Source organism: Ursus americanus, chromosome 20 (assembly GCF_024610735.1).
Source record: "Ursus americanus isolate L20-20 chromosome 20, mUrsAme1.1.p, whole genome shotgun sequence".
Classification (NCBI taxonomy): domain Eukaryota; kingdom Metazoa; phylum Chordata; class Mammalia; order Carnivora; family Ursidae; genus Ursus; species Ursus americanus.
Window position 1 is genome coordinate 28,505,677 of NC_142146.1, and position 12,506 is coordinate 28,518,182.

The 12,506-nt window shown below is 36.2% G+C and overlaps 1 protein-coding gene across 9 annotated transcripts in view; it reads left to right on the top strand.

The window, feature by feature from the left end:
- Positions 1-12,506, top strand: part of NEK11 (NIMA related kinase 11) — a 245,937-nt gene that overhangs the window by 2,467 nt on the left and 230,964 nt on the right. For all 9 annotated transcript variants that reach the window (XR_015727864.1, XM_087870200.1, XM_045791750.2 and 6 more), the window contains exon 2: positions 868-1,137. Coding sequence is in view for 8 of the 9 variants with exons in the window: in XM_087870200.1 (XP_087726326.1) it covers positions 968-1,137 (170 nt within the window). In the remaining variant the exon portion in view is untranslated. The remainder of the gene's footprint in view (positions 1-867; positions 1,138-12,506) is intronic.

Sequence of the window (12,506 nt, forward strand, 5' to 3'; positions counted from 1 at the left end):
ACAACTTTGGAATAGTTGAGTATGGAAACTTGACTCCAAGGCATAGACAGTCTTCAATTTAAAATCATGTTTTCATAGATTTTAAACAAAACCCACTTTTCATGATAACTAACGAAATATTTTACATGTTGATGAAATAAAAGTGATTTTACTGGGCATACACTCATATGAAACAGTCCTACTTTTCATAATCCTGCTGTACGTTTATAGTTCCTTGAGGAATTATAACACATTTATATTCAGCTATCATTAAAATACAATTTGTGGTTTGATCTGCATTTGTGACTCTTCTTGTTTTCAATCCAGAGAGATTACTCTATACACAGTGTGTATAATAACTTCAGAAACTGGACCAGAATTTTTTAGGATGGGAAAAAATTTATTCTGAAGTCTTTCTTCCTCTTCGCATCTATTCTAATAAATGGAAATACCATGGTTTAACGTCTACAGAAAAAAATTCTATGCAAATTTCTAGTTTAATCCTAACTCACTATTTGTTAATCAAAACAGACATAAGGGGGGAAGAATTACAAAAAGATTGATGCAAATGTATAGATTTAAGGAAATTATGTTCTTACATTTGGATTTTTTAAATAGGTGGGGAGTATAAATCTTAAACGGATTGTTTAACTGTAATTCATTTTTGCCATATTTAGATGTATGAGGAAAGGCTCTCTTCTTGTGAACGACTGTCTTCTACTAGAATCTGCCATTATCACTACCTTTTCACATTTTTCTCTCAAGTCATTAAATGGTGTCATTGAATCCACTATTCAAGGTGCAGGTATCAATGTCAAAAACTTACACTTATTGTAAGGAATAATTCAGCATTCTTTACAACTGATCTCTGGTCTTTTCACTTTTAAGGGATTGACCAACACTACGTGGATGAATTTGGCCATTTTCTAGGAGACTTGAATGTTAAATTTCTATAAACAAATAAACCAGTTCTCTCTTGTTTGGAGCAATGCTGAAATTCCAAGAGGCTGCTAAGTGTCCAAATGGATCAATAGCCATTTCTGCTTATCCAAAGACCTTGATTGCAAGAAGATATGTGCTTCAAGAAAAACTTGGTAGTGGAAGTTTTGGAACTGTCTATCTGGTTTCAGACAAGAAAGCAAAACAAGGAGAGGAATTGTAAGTAAAAATACTTCATACAGATTTTGAGTTAGCTGCCTTGTTTGCGTAGCTCTTAGCTGATTAAGAACATGGAGTACCATTTGCTCTTTGCATTTAAGATTCTAAGAATTTAGTAAGCGGTAGAAAAGCTTCTTGAATGGTGTCTTCAGACAAGATTTTTAAAGGCATTTCAGCAGGTGAGTGAAGTACCCAAATGACCTAGAAAAGGAACACGGGGTAGATGAAGTGAAAATATCATTTTTATGCATACCAGAGTCTCAATTACAACATTGCTTCCACTTAACTTGATTGGGACTTCTTGAATGAGAAAGTAAGAATTGTTTATAATGATGGCAATTTTAGAAATGTTATGAAATGCAAATAAATGGTAATTCACACTTGAGGTGAATAGGGTGTACTAAGGGAAATATGGTATTAATTTTTTTGGCTTCTATGAAGGAATTTTTCAGTCTGTAGTCATACAGCTCTCAAATTAGACATTTAAACCAATCAGGGGCTCCCATCTAAAATTAGCTTAATAATATTGAGGACCCTCTTGTTATTTCCTTTTCTTTGATTTTGATCAGACCCTTAAACTTTCATGGTAGAGAAAACTCAAAATGCTGTTGGATGGTATGTCTGTTACTTCTAGCTTGAAGTTGTTTGAATTTGCTACAGTGAAAAATTAGTTGGAATTGAAGTTCAGATGAGAAAGTTGTACATCAGAAACACAAGAAAAAGAGCAGAAAGAAGAATGACCCATGACATCAGTCCTGAACTTCTATCGCATAATCTATTCTTTTTTTCAGAGGTTTTGAGACTACTGTAAATTCTTTCAGTTTTTGCCCATTGTATTTAAAAACCAATGTGATAAATATTTTCCACTTTTTAATACTAAGTAGGAATTATGAAGTTAAATATTGATACTACTATTTTATTTTCAATCAACTTTTTAAATGGTCTCTATGTCCAGAATTTTAAAAAGTAATTATCTAGAATTCATAGTTTTCAATAAATTCCTACATGAAGAATGGTGACAGTGCTGGCACTTTTCTGGTGTCCTAAGAGCATGCTTCATGACTCCTCTCAAAAAGAATTCTTTTCCATAAATTCTAGAGGTATGATTCCAGCCATGTAGAACAGGATGATAAATTTCTGAAAATTACTAGAGTACCTTTATGGAAACATTGAAAGTAAGACCTAAATCTGACCCAGAATTTCTAAAAATCACATTGTAAATGATGTGGGGCCGTGAGCAAACAGTCAAGAAAGAATTCTTGGGACATTTTTGGTGCAAAAAAGTGCTTTTATTATAGCACAGTGATAGGACCCATGGGCAGAAAGAGCTGCACTTCTGCTGTATGAAGCTGGTGGTTATATGGTTAATGTTCAAGGGGCAAGGAGACGTGCAGGGAGTATTAGATAATAAATGTTTTCTTCAAATTTTTACTTGTAAAACTACTTTTGCAAGATTTCTCTGGTGCTTATCATTCAGCTTGATATTAATTATCAATGAGATATACAGGCAGTCATGAGACCCTTTAAGAATGTAGCAATCAGGGGCGCCTGGGTTGCTCAGTCGTTAAGCGTCTGCCTTGGGCTCAGGGCGTGATCCCGGTGTTCTGGGATCGAGCCCCACATTGGGCTCCTCCTCTGGGAGTCTGCTTCTTCCTCTCCCACTCCCCCTGCCTATGTTCCCTCTCTCGCTGGCTGTCTCTCTCTGTGTCAAATAAATAAATAAAATCTTTAAAAAAAAAAGGAAAGAATGTAGCAATCAGTATGTATTTGATCCTTATCGAAACTATGCAGGCTATAAATCAGCCTTCAGGGCTAAAGGTGAACATTTTTCTGCTTCTATCCCTGGTCATAAAGACTATATCCAATTTTGGTTTTTTTAGTGAGTGAGGAATGTGAAGAATTTTACGAGAATTCACAGGAGGGCTAAAAAGTTGAACAAAGGGATGTAAAATAATATATATGAAGACCAGACTTGAAAGCTTTAGACTTGAGATGATGGGTGAGTAAAGTGTGTAGGTGTTGGGTGCAGGGAGAGAGAAATGAGAGAGGAAGGGGCTGGTTGGTTGGGAAGTGATTTGTCAATAACTTTTCCTGTACTAGCACTACTGGTCTGAAAACACCTACCTTGAGCCGAATATGGCAGTTGAAGCCTAGGTGTGTGGAATGAATCCAATAGTGAGGATAATTGACAAATTATTTGATACCAGAAAATCTAGTGTAGAATCTCTTGAAAAAGAATCATTCATCATCAGAATCTCTTCAACATATTGCATACAGGCTACATTCAGCCTTCAGATGTTTTTTGTTTGGCCTATTGAATAGTGTTTCTTTTTTAGTCTAAATTAGTTACCAGTGTTTAAAAATGGGCAGTCTCATAAAAATCGAGCTTTTCATTTCTCTTAGAGAAGAAAACAAACCAAAAGATTTGGTGACATTTGCTAACATATGGGCTGGAGGTGGGTAGCAGCTGCCCCCTTTAGTTAGACCCTGTGCTCTTTAATTCTCCATGTGCTGCCACTCTTCACTGTCTCTTATACACAGCTGTGTCACACCTTCTACTACCCGCCTGTCTTCGTAGACATTTGATTTTAGATCAATTGATTTTAGAACTCTCTGCTAAAATCGTGAGGAATCATGGCTATGGCTACTCACAAAATCCTAGAATGCTGGAAGGAAGGCTGTAACTTGTCACAGTTAAGACCACAGGCTTTGGAAGTGAACAGGTCAAGATGTAAAGCCAGTCTTGTTCTTAGCTATAAGATTAAGGTTATGCAGTTTCCTAATCTGAGCTTCAGTTTTCTTTTTTTTTTTTTAAGATTTTATTTATTTATTCGACAGAGATAGAGACAGCCAGCGAGAGAGGGAATACAAGCAGGGGGAGTGGGAGAGGAAGAAGCAGGCTCATAGTGGAAGAGCCGGATGTGGGGCTTGATCCCATAACGCCAGGATCACGCCCTGAGCTGAAGGCAGACGCTTAACCGCTGTGCCACCCAGGCGCCCCTGAGCTTCAGTTTTCTTATCTGTAAAATGGATATAATACTTCATAGGATTGTAATAGGGTTAAATAAGATATCTATCTATATGTATAAAATATCAAGATAAATAGATATTATATAATAAAGAATATATAATATATAAATATAAGATATATTTATAAATAGGTATAAATTCATTTGTAAATAGATGTGTAAAATATAGAATATTATCATATTACCTTATGGATATCATTCATAGCAGTTGAGATTCATCTTATTTGTAAGTAACCCAAGTTAAAGGAATAATTAAAGGAAGCCTAATAAAACTTTTATCTAGTCACCACCCAATAACTGCAATTGGCACTCTCTGTTAAATGGAAGTTTTTCTTTTGCATTATACTTTTAAGAGAGAAATCCCTCAAAGCAATCTGATCTCAGACATGTGATTTTAAAATCTTATTCAAGGATCTTTCTTGAGATTGTAGCAATTCTGTTGTCATCTCTCTTTCTTTTTTTTTTAATCTCTATGACTGTCCAAAAGCAATTGATCCTCAGAATGTTGACCTTTCAGCTACATAAGAGAGCAACTCGTCAGTGATTATGTTTAATACATGTACAGAGGCAGAAAACTAAACTCGTATTTTTTTAGATTCTTTCCCCAGAGTGTTGACAATTGACTCTTCAGTTTGTGAGCAAAGCACATTAATTAGTACCACCCATTCGCCAAGCAATTTGATTATATAAGGTTTTAAATTGTGCTTTACATGCTGGGCCATAAACATAGGGAATTGGTTAATGTCAGAGATGGGTAGAAAATAATACTTTCTAAAAAGATTTCTATAATGTTTTGAATGCTGTTCCCTTAATATATCACAGTAGATCTGACTCCATTGTTCTGCAGACACATACACCTAATCTTTCGAGATTATAAGGAAAGTATATCATAAGCTTATATACCAGACTATCTCTTGGTATCCCTAGTTAAAAGAGTGACTTGGATTTAACATGAGTCTGAGATAGTCCATAGTACACTTATTAATAGCCTATGTGATATCTAGGTTTATGTAATATGCACTTTTAATCAAAGAACTTAACAAAAAGGAGTAGCTATTCTTTTCCATCAGAGTATTGCAATTTATCATTCTGCCACTTGGGGGCATCACTCTACCATTGACATTTTTCATATACTGTGAATTTGTGCATTTTAATTACAATACAAATACACATTCCTTTATATTTTTATTGATTTTCTGCGTTAGCTATGGAATTAGAAAAAAGCTATAGTCATGACATTTGGTTAATGTGTGTTTGGGGAGAGTTTTCTTTTTGGCATGAAGATCTGGCATTCCTTTTTTAGTTATCATAGTAGAATAAAATTAGACTTAAAATGAGTATTGAATGGCATAGAGGTTTTTCTATGCCATTCTTCATCATGAAATTTATAAAACAATATTTGGGAATATTTTCTTTCATAATTATAGAAACTCTGGTCTAATGATTGTGAGGATATGATAATGTTAACTTATATTCGTAAATATTGTTCTAATTCTACTTCATAATTTTATATTTTTGTTAAGCTGTCAGACCTTTTTTTAAAGCAAACCCACAGAGTTGGATAAGCTAAGAAGTTCTTTGGCCCTTAGCATAGTAATAGAAAAGAGATGTTGAGGACGTAGGCATACCCTAAGACACATGATTAAACTTGTACATGATTACTTAATACATGATTAATCATGGCCACAGTTGCAATGAATTTCAACATTTATCTTATCAGCACAGAATTCTGGTTATAATGGTGTTTTAAATTTCATCAACTTAAAATACAGTGACATTATTATTTAGAGTTGATTTTGTGCTGTAGTCTTTTAGTTTGTCAGCTAATAAGTATTAATGTATTAAACCTTTACTTTGTACTAAGTACCAGTGAGGAAACCGAAGCAATAGCAGCTAAGGCTTGGCCCTCAGGAGCTTCCAGTCTAGAAGAAATATACAATGAACATACATAAAACAACTAGCCAACAGTATAATGTTTAAACATGTTTGTGGCGGGTTGCTCTCAGAGATGTTGGCCACTGTCCAGATCCCTTCCTAGCTACCTATTGTCTTTATTTGACTAGTTTCTATGCATTATCCAAGATCTTTCATTTTTTCTCCCTTGGTCCTGTCCATGTAAATATCCAAATATTTCCTTCTTTAACTGTGTATGTATACACTGGCCTTTGCCTAAGTATGGTCAGCATGGTTAACATGGAAATACTTTCTCTCTCCACAGAACATTTCTTCCTAGTATCAAATGTCTACAGAATGAGATAAGGACTGGAGTTAAATGGGAAGAGTTACCAAGTCATTAGAGAAATGTCTTCAAACCCGGGCCCTTGCCTCCTGGGAGAGCTTTTGGGCCCGTGGTAGAGCAGATTTTTATAAGTCCTAATGGGCGGATTTCCTACCCAGCCACAGAAACAGAATGGAGGAGAGGGGGCTAAGAATTGCTGCTAGAATTAGTTACACTGACAGCAGTGGGGAGAGGTCCCTAGACCCTAAGAGTAAGGAAGGTGAAAAGTCACAAAGAGGCAACAACAGTAATAAAAATAAATAAAACCCCACAACAGTCTGGGTCCATTATTGTCAGATAGCTCTCCTAAGCCCAGTCTCTCCTAAGAGCATCTTAGACTTATGTCCCAGTTCCAGAATGTTCTGTTGAGATACAGTCATCAATGAGGCTGGGGCTGAGGGGGTCAGGATCTTTGAAGGACAAGCCATCATTAAAGCACCACACTAGGATCCAGTCTTCAGCTTTTCATCTTAATATACCTAGAGATGTCAGTGTTGGTAGGGGCTCATGTTAACTAAATTCAGACAAGACAGATCTGTAAATCATGATGCCATTTTTTAAAAAAGATTTTATTTATTTATTTGACAGAGAGAGCACAAGCAGGGGGAATGGCAGGCAGACGGAGTGGGAGAAGCAGGCTTCCTGCTGAGCAGGGAGCCCAATGCAGGGCTCGATCCCAGAATGCTGGGATCATGACTTGAGCCAAAGGTAGACACTTAACCTACTGAGCCACCAGGCGCCCATGATGCCATTTTTTTAATTCAGGGCCTAGAATGAATAGTATCTCTTTTCGTGTTCCCTTCCACCATTTTCTGATGCGAGTTCTGGAGAAGCTGAATGTCTAATCAGAGGTGAAAATATAACCAAAACAAAGTAGGGGGAATAATTAGACTATTTGCTTAAGCCAAATAAAGGATCTCTTCCTCATGACAGAGAACATCGTTCCAAAGTGACCATTTTTCTCAGAACTGTCAGACCCAGGGTGTATCTTCTGAATAGCTCTGGATGAATATACATTTAGGGTACCTCCTTTTCCTGTAATGAAAGTAATGTGCATACGTTTTATAAAAAGTGCAGGTGTGCATAAAGCGGGAGAATAATCTGTAATCCTGCCACCCATCTCTGGTCTTCTTTCTGTGTGTTGACAAATATTTATTCACTCTTCTAAAGAAACATATGGCATTGGTCACAGTGGTTGCCTCAGAGATGAGAGTGAAGGAGACTTACTTTTCACTGAAAACCCTTTTTGTACATTTGGAATTTTGTGCCATGTGTAAGATGTACCATGTGTAAGATGTACCATGTGTAAGAACACCCACAGAGTAAATGAAAGTAAAATACTCCACATGTTCATTCAACGACCGTTGATCAGTATTTGCTGATCAACTGCTCTTCAAGCAGTCTGGTGGTTCTCAACCTTGGCCAAAGAATGGAATCACAGTATTTTAAAAACACATGTTCAAGTCATAGCCCAGTATCTTGTTTTATTTGGGCCACACCCCAGGCATCTGGATTTTTGAGAGCTTCCAGGTGATTTGAATGTGCAGCTAGGATTTAGAATATCTGGGCTGGTGAGCGAGAAGAACACTAATTGTGTAATCATAAGAGTAAAAGTAATTATAAGCTGTCATATCCATTGTGAAAGGAAAGTCTTGGTTGCTGTGAGGTGTGACGGACCCATGGAAGCCGGCAGCGTGGTGCTGGGTGAGGCAGGGCTTCTTGAGAATGTATTGTTTCCGCCGAGACCTGAAGGACAATTACGAACCAGCCAGTGGTTTTCTCTTGTTTCCCGGCATCAGAATTGCCTGGAGGGCTGTTAAAATGCAGATTGCTGGGCTCTACTCCCAGAGTTTCTGATTTAGCAAGTCTGGGTGGGGCCTGAAAATTTGCATCTCTACCAGCTTTTGCTGCTGGCCTGCAGACTATACTTTAAGGACCACTACACTAGACAAAAGGGTGGGAAAACAGTTCCCCATTCAGTTTATGCATAATTTTGGATCTTTTTTTTTTGAAACACTAACATATAGGTATTTTCCCATGTTATTAAGTACTTTTAAAAAAGTGTCATTTTAAATGCGCGCACAATAGTCCACCATGTGGCATTGATACCAGTTCGTTCCCTCTTGTTGGATATGTTGACTCTGGTAACCTTTTTGAAGTAGAAGTAAAAAAAGTATTGTACCTTTTAGCATGCTCAGAGATTTAGTATGATTGTTCCAGCATATCCTTCCCGACAGTGGTATAACCCTGGAAAACTAATGAAGAACCAAGCTTCAGTCACTGAGAAGTGATGGGCATTCTGTGCCATTCAACTGAAGCATATTTGGGTCAGTTATGAATTATGACCACATTTGCTGACATGCTGAGTTGTAATTAGAAAAAAAAAGGACTTCATCCATTTTCAAATTTATTTTTGACACAGTGAGAAGTAGAGAAATCAGTTTTCATATTGTATGGAGTGAACTTGAAAAGCCTTTCTCTCTGTGTATAAGTGTTCACTGTTTATAAAAAAGGACATTTTTCCTCTTAGTGAATTAATAAATTGATTATCGTAGCCTGACAGTGTCAAAAAAATAATTAAAAATGAGTAGTAGGTCTTACCAGAATGCATAGATATTTTATAATATTTGAAACAAGCTTCCAGTGACTCAGAATGTGAGAGTAATTTTCTGCTATTTAATAGCTGGTAGCCTTCAGCAAAGCTAGTGCTTATATATCGCACGTACTAACACCTATTTTTGGATTTCTGTGTGATTTAATCATTTTAACATATCCTTATTTTCAGTTTTTGACTCATTATAAACAAAACATTAGTAGATTTAATGAGTCCAACTTTGAGCCCATTTTATGTACTCTTATTAAAGCTATTATTTCTGTATTATGACCAGGCGTTCTCCCCAGTGGGTATCTGTGTTGGGAGGACCACGTTATTGAGTAGGCTGAGCTAGTTTAATAGGATTCAGTGGTTATGCAATGGAGTTATGAAAACAATTTGGAGGAAATAATGGATTCCTTTCCATTTTGCCCTGTGAGGAAACAGTTTTCATTGTAGTGATCAGGTCTTTTTCCCTTAAAATCGTTGAACTTTTAAGAGAGATTGTAATATGAAAGCATATTAAAATTTCTTGTAAAACAGCTCGTGTTCTGGAGGATCTCGTGCATCCATTCCTCTTAGGTAAATGTGGTAAGGGCTCATTTGAACTTGGACTTCACTTTGGCTTTGCCAGTTCTCTGTACTAAAGTCAAGCCCCTGAGCGTCTGGCCATCTTACAACATTTAAGGTTTGAGAGATAGAAAGGAAAAACAGAGAATAAAATGCAAGGGTGCACAGTTACTTTGACTTATCTCAATCATGGTAATGAAGCCAACATTTTGGGGTAAATGATTTACATTTTCCTGAGGCTGCTTTGTTGCATGTATTAGCATAAAAGAAGCCATGAGCTTCTTTTCTGGTTTTTAATATTTTCCAATGAGAGATGACTAATAAATAAAATATTTTAGGATAAGTAGGTTGCAGGGAACCCCTCAGTTTCATTTTGGCTTGGGCAGGGGGCCAAAAAAAGCCTGCTTTGAAGACTGAATCACCAAGAAGAATTTAGAAAGAAAACAACAGCACACAAAAAGCCTTTTTTAAAATGCTTTTTTCCTTGCATTGCTATTATTTGAAAGAAAATAAAAGTGAATTATTGAAAATACCACAGATAGATTATTGACAGGAAAAGAGTGTAGGCAAATTACTGTGGTATATTTATTAGATTTTTAGACTGCTTAAATTCTTTGCTTATCCCACTCTGTTCTTCTGATGTTTTGTTGGATTTGTGAGCAGGGAAGCTAATGGTTTTGCCAACTGAATAATAGCCTAGGAAATAAGGAATATTATTTATTTAAATGTATGAGATGGGGGGATATCTAAGTTATTTTGGTAAATAATAATTTAAAAATGTGACTGGATATGCTGGTCCCTTTACATTGTTGACTACCCCAAATTTTTAAAATAAAAGATTTGTGTAAGCCTCCTATTTTAAATGTTATATTGTCTCATTTATTCAATAAGTGAAATTTTTTTAAAAGATTTTATTTATTTATCAGAGAGAGGGGGAGAGGGAGGGAGGACACAAGCAGGGGGGAATAGCAGGCAGAGGGAGAAGCAGGCTCCCCACTGAGCAAGGAGCCCGATGTGGGGCTTGATCCCAGGACTCTGGGATCATGACCTGAGCCGAAGGCAGACGCTTAATCAACTGAGCCATGCAGACATCCCCAATAAGTAAAATACTTTAAGGATGAGTGAGTAATATGCAAGGACAAACTTTATGTGTATAGTATAGCGCAACTTTTTCCCCCTAATCAAAAATGGACTTTTTTCAGAGAGATGAGCTGATTTTTAATGGATTCCAGAGGAACCTCAGTAACCAAACCCAGGGTTGGTTTCAGAATATTTTTCAATATTTAATCTCTACTTTAATTTCTTGACCCAAAGCAAGCATGACACCCTTAAGTATAATCTATAACTAGCCCTTCTTGTTTTTGGTTCTTTTCAAGCAGACTTCTTGTGAGACTTTTTTCTCCAATAGCTTTTGGTGAGTCAAGCTGCCCAGCACTCTGCCTGACATATGGCAGGTGGTTCCCCTGTATCTATCACTTACTCCAGCCGGATCAGCTGAGGGAGGCATCTTTTTTTCTCAGTTTTTTGACACATGCATTAACTTGTGGGCAATTTTGGCTAGCGCCCACCCTTATAACTATTTTGAACTGAAAATTCAAATTGTGATTATCATCCACCTTTAAAGAACTTGGAATGAGATACACCTATAATGTAAATGTCAAAGAAATGAGAAGGTGGAAAGCTCTCAGATTAAAATTAGTTTCTGGGTTTATTAGTTTATTACTCTTGAGCCAATTTTCCTGGGGAAAAAGTTGAGTTGTCATGACATCCATTTCTAAATAGTGAATTTAGAGTGATGTGCATGACTTAAAAGTCAACGAGGGAGAAAAACAACCTTTATGTTACTATTAGTTTCTTGGCCAGTTATTGCTAAGCTTAGTTTTTGGAACTAGTGATTTGTAAATTTATATTTATATGGGAAATAGACATAATTGACACCACAAAGTCCTCAAAGTAGCTTGTGTGCTACACTAATTATGTATCATGTAAATAATTTCATGTAGTATTAAAAATAAGCAGTTAATATTATATGACATTCATTGCTTTAAGATACCGTGAAACTGAGTTTCCATTCCATACTTTAACAAGAACACAGTCCCTTTTTATTTCTCAGCTGCTTTCGTGGCCCCTATTACCTGACACTTATAAGTATGAATGAACAGTTATGAAACCTTTGAATGCTGTAGAACATACTTGGTACAGCAGTGCTCTTATTTAGTAATATGTGAAAAACCCACCTGAAGTTTTAGTTATTGAAAAAGCAAACCCTGGGCATGAGGAAACTTTTGGGGATGATGGCATGCTCGTTATCATGATTGTGGAGATGGTCTCATGGGCATATCCATATGTCAAAATTTATCAAATTAAATACTTTAAATATGTGTAGTATACTATATATCAATTTTACCTTAATAAACGTGTTTAGAAATGTAAACCCTGGACTATGATATATGAAAGCCTCTAAGATTGTTAAACTGGTTGATTTTGCAATTGCTAGTGATAATCATTGTGAAATTGGATAGTTTAGCTGAATGTGGCTTTCTAATCTTTGGGTTCAGACCAGTCAATTTTCTTGTTTTTAGTTCAGAGAAAAATTACAGGCTTTGCTTTTCATGACCTTTATTGAGCAAGTGAGGAAGGAAGTTTTAATTGTATGTTGATCCTCTTGCCATGTGTCCTAGGTTTCCCAATTTCTAAGAGTGGAAAATTTGGAATATTGAAGCTTTGATTAGAATGTGTCTGGGTGTTATATGCACCTGATGAATCACTAAATTCTACCTCTGAAATTTTAGTAATATGTATTACTTAATAATATGTATTACCTTTAGTATATGTTACCTAAATTGAATTTAAGTTAAAAATTTTTTAAAAAGAATGTGTTTGGGCATTAGCTCCCTCA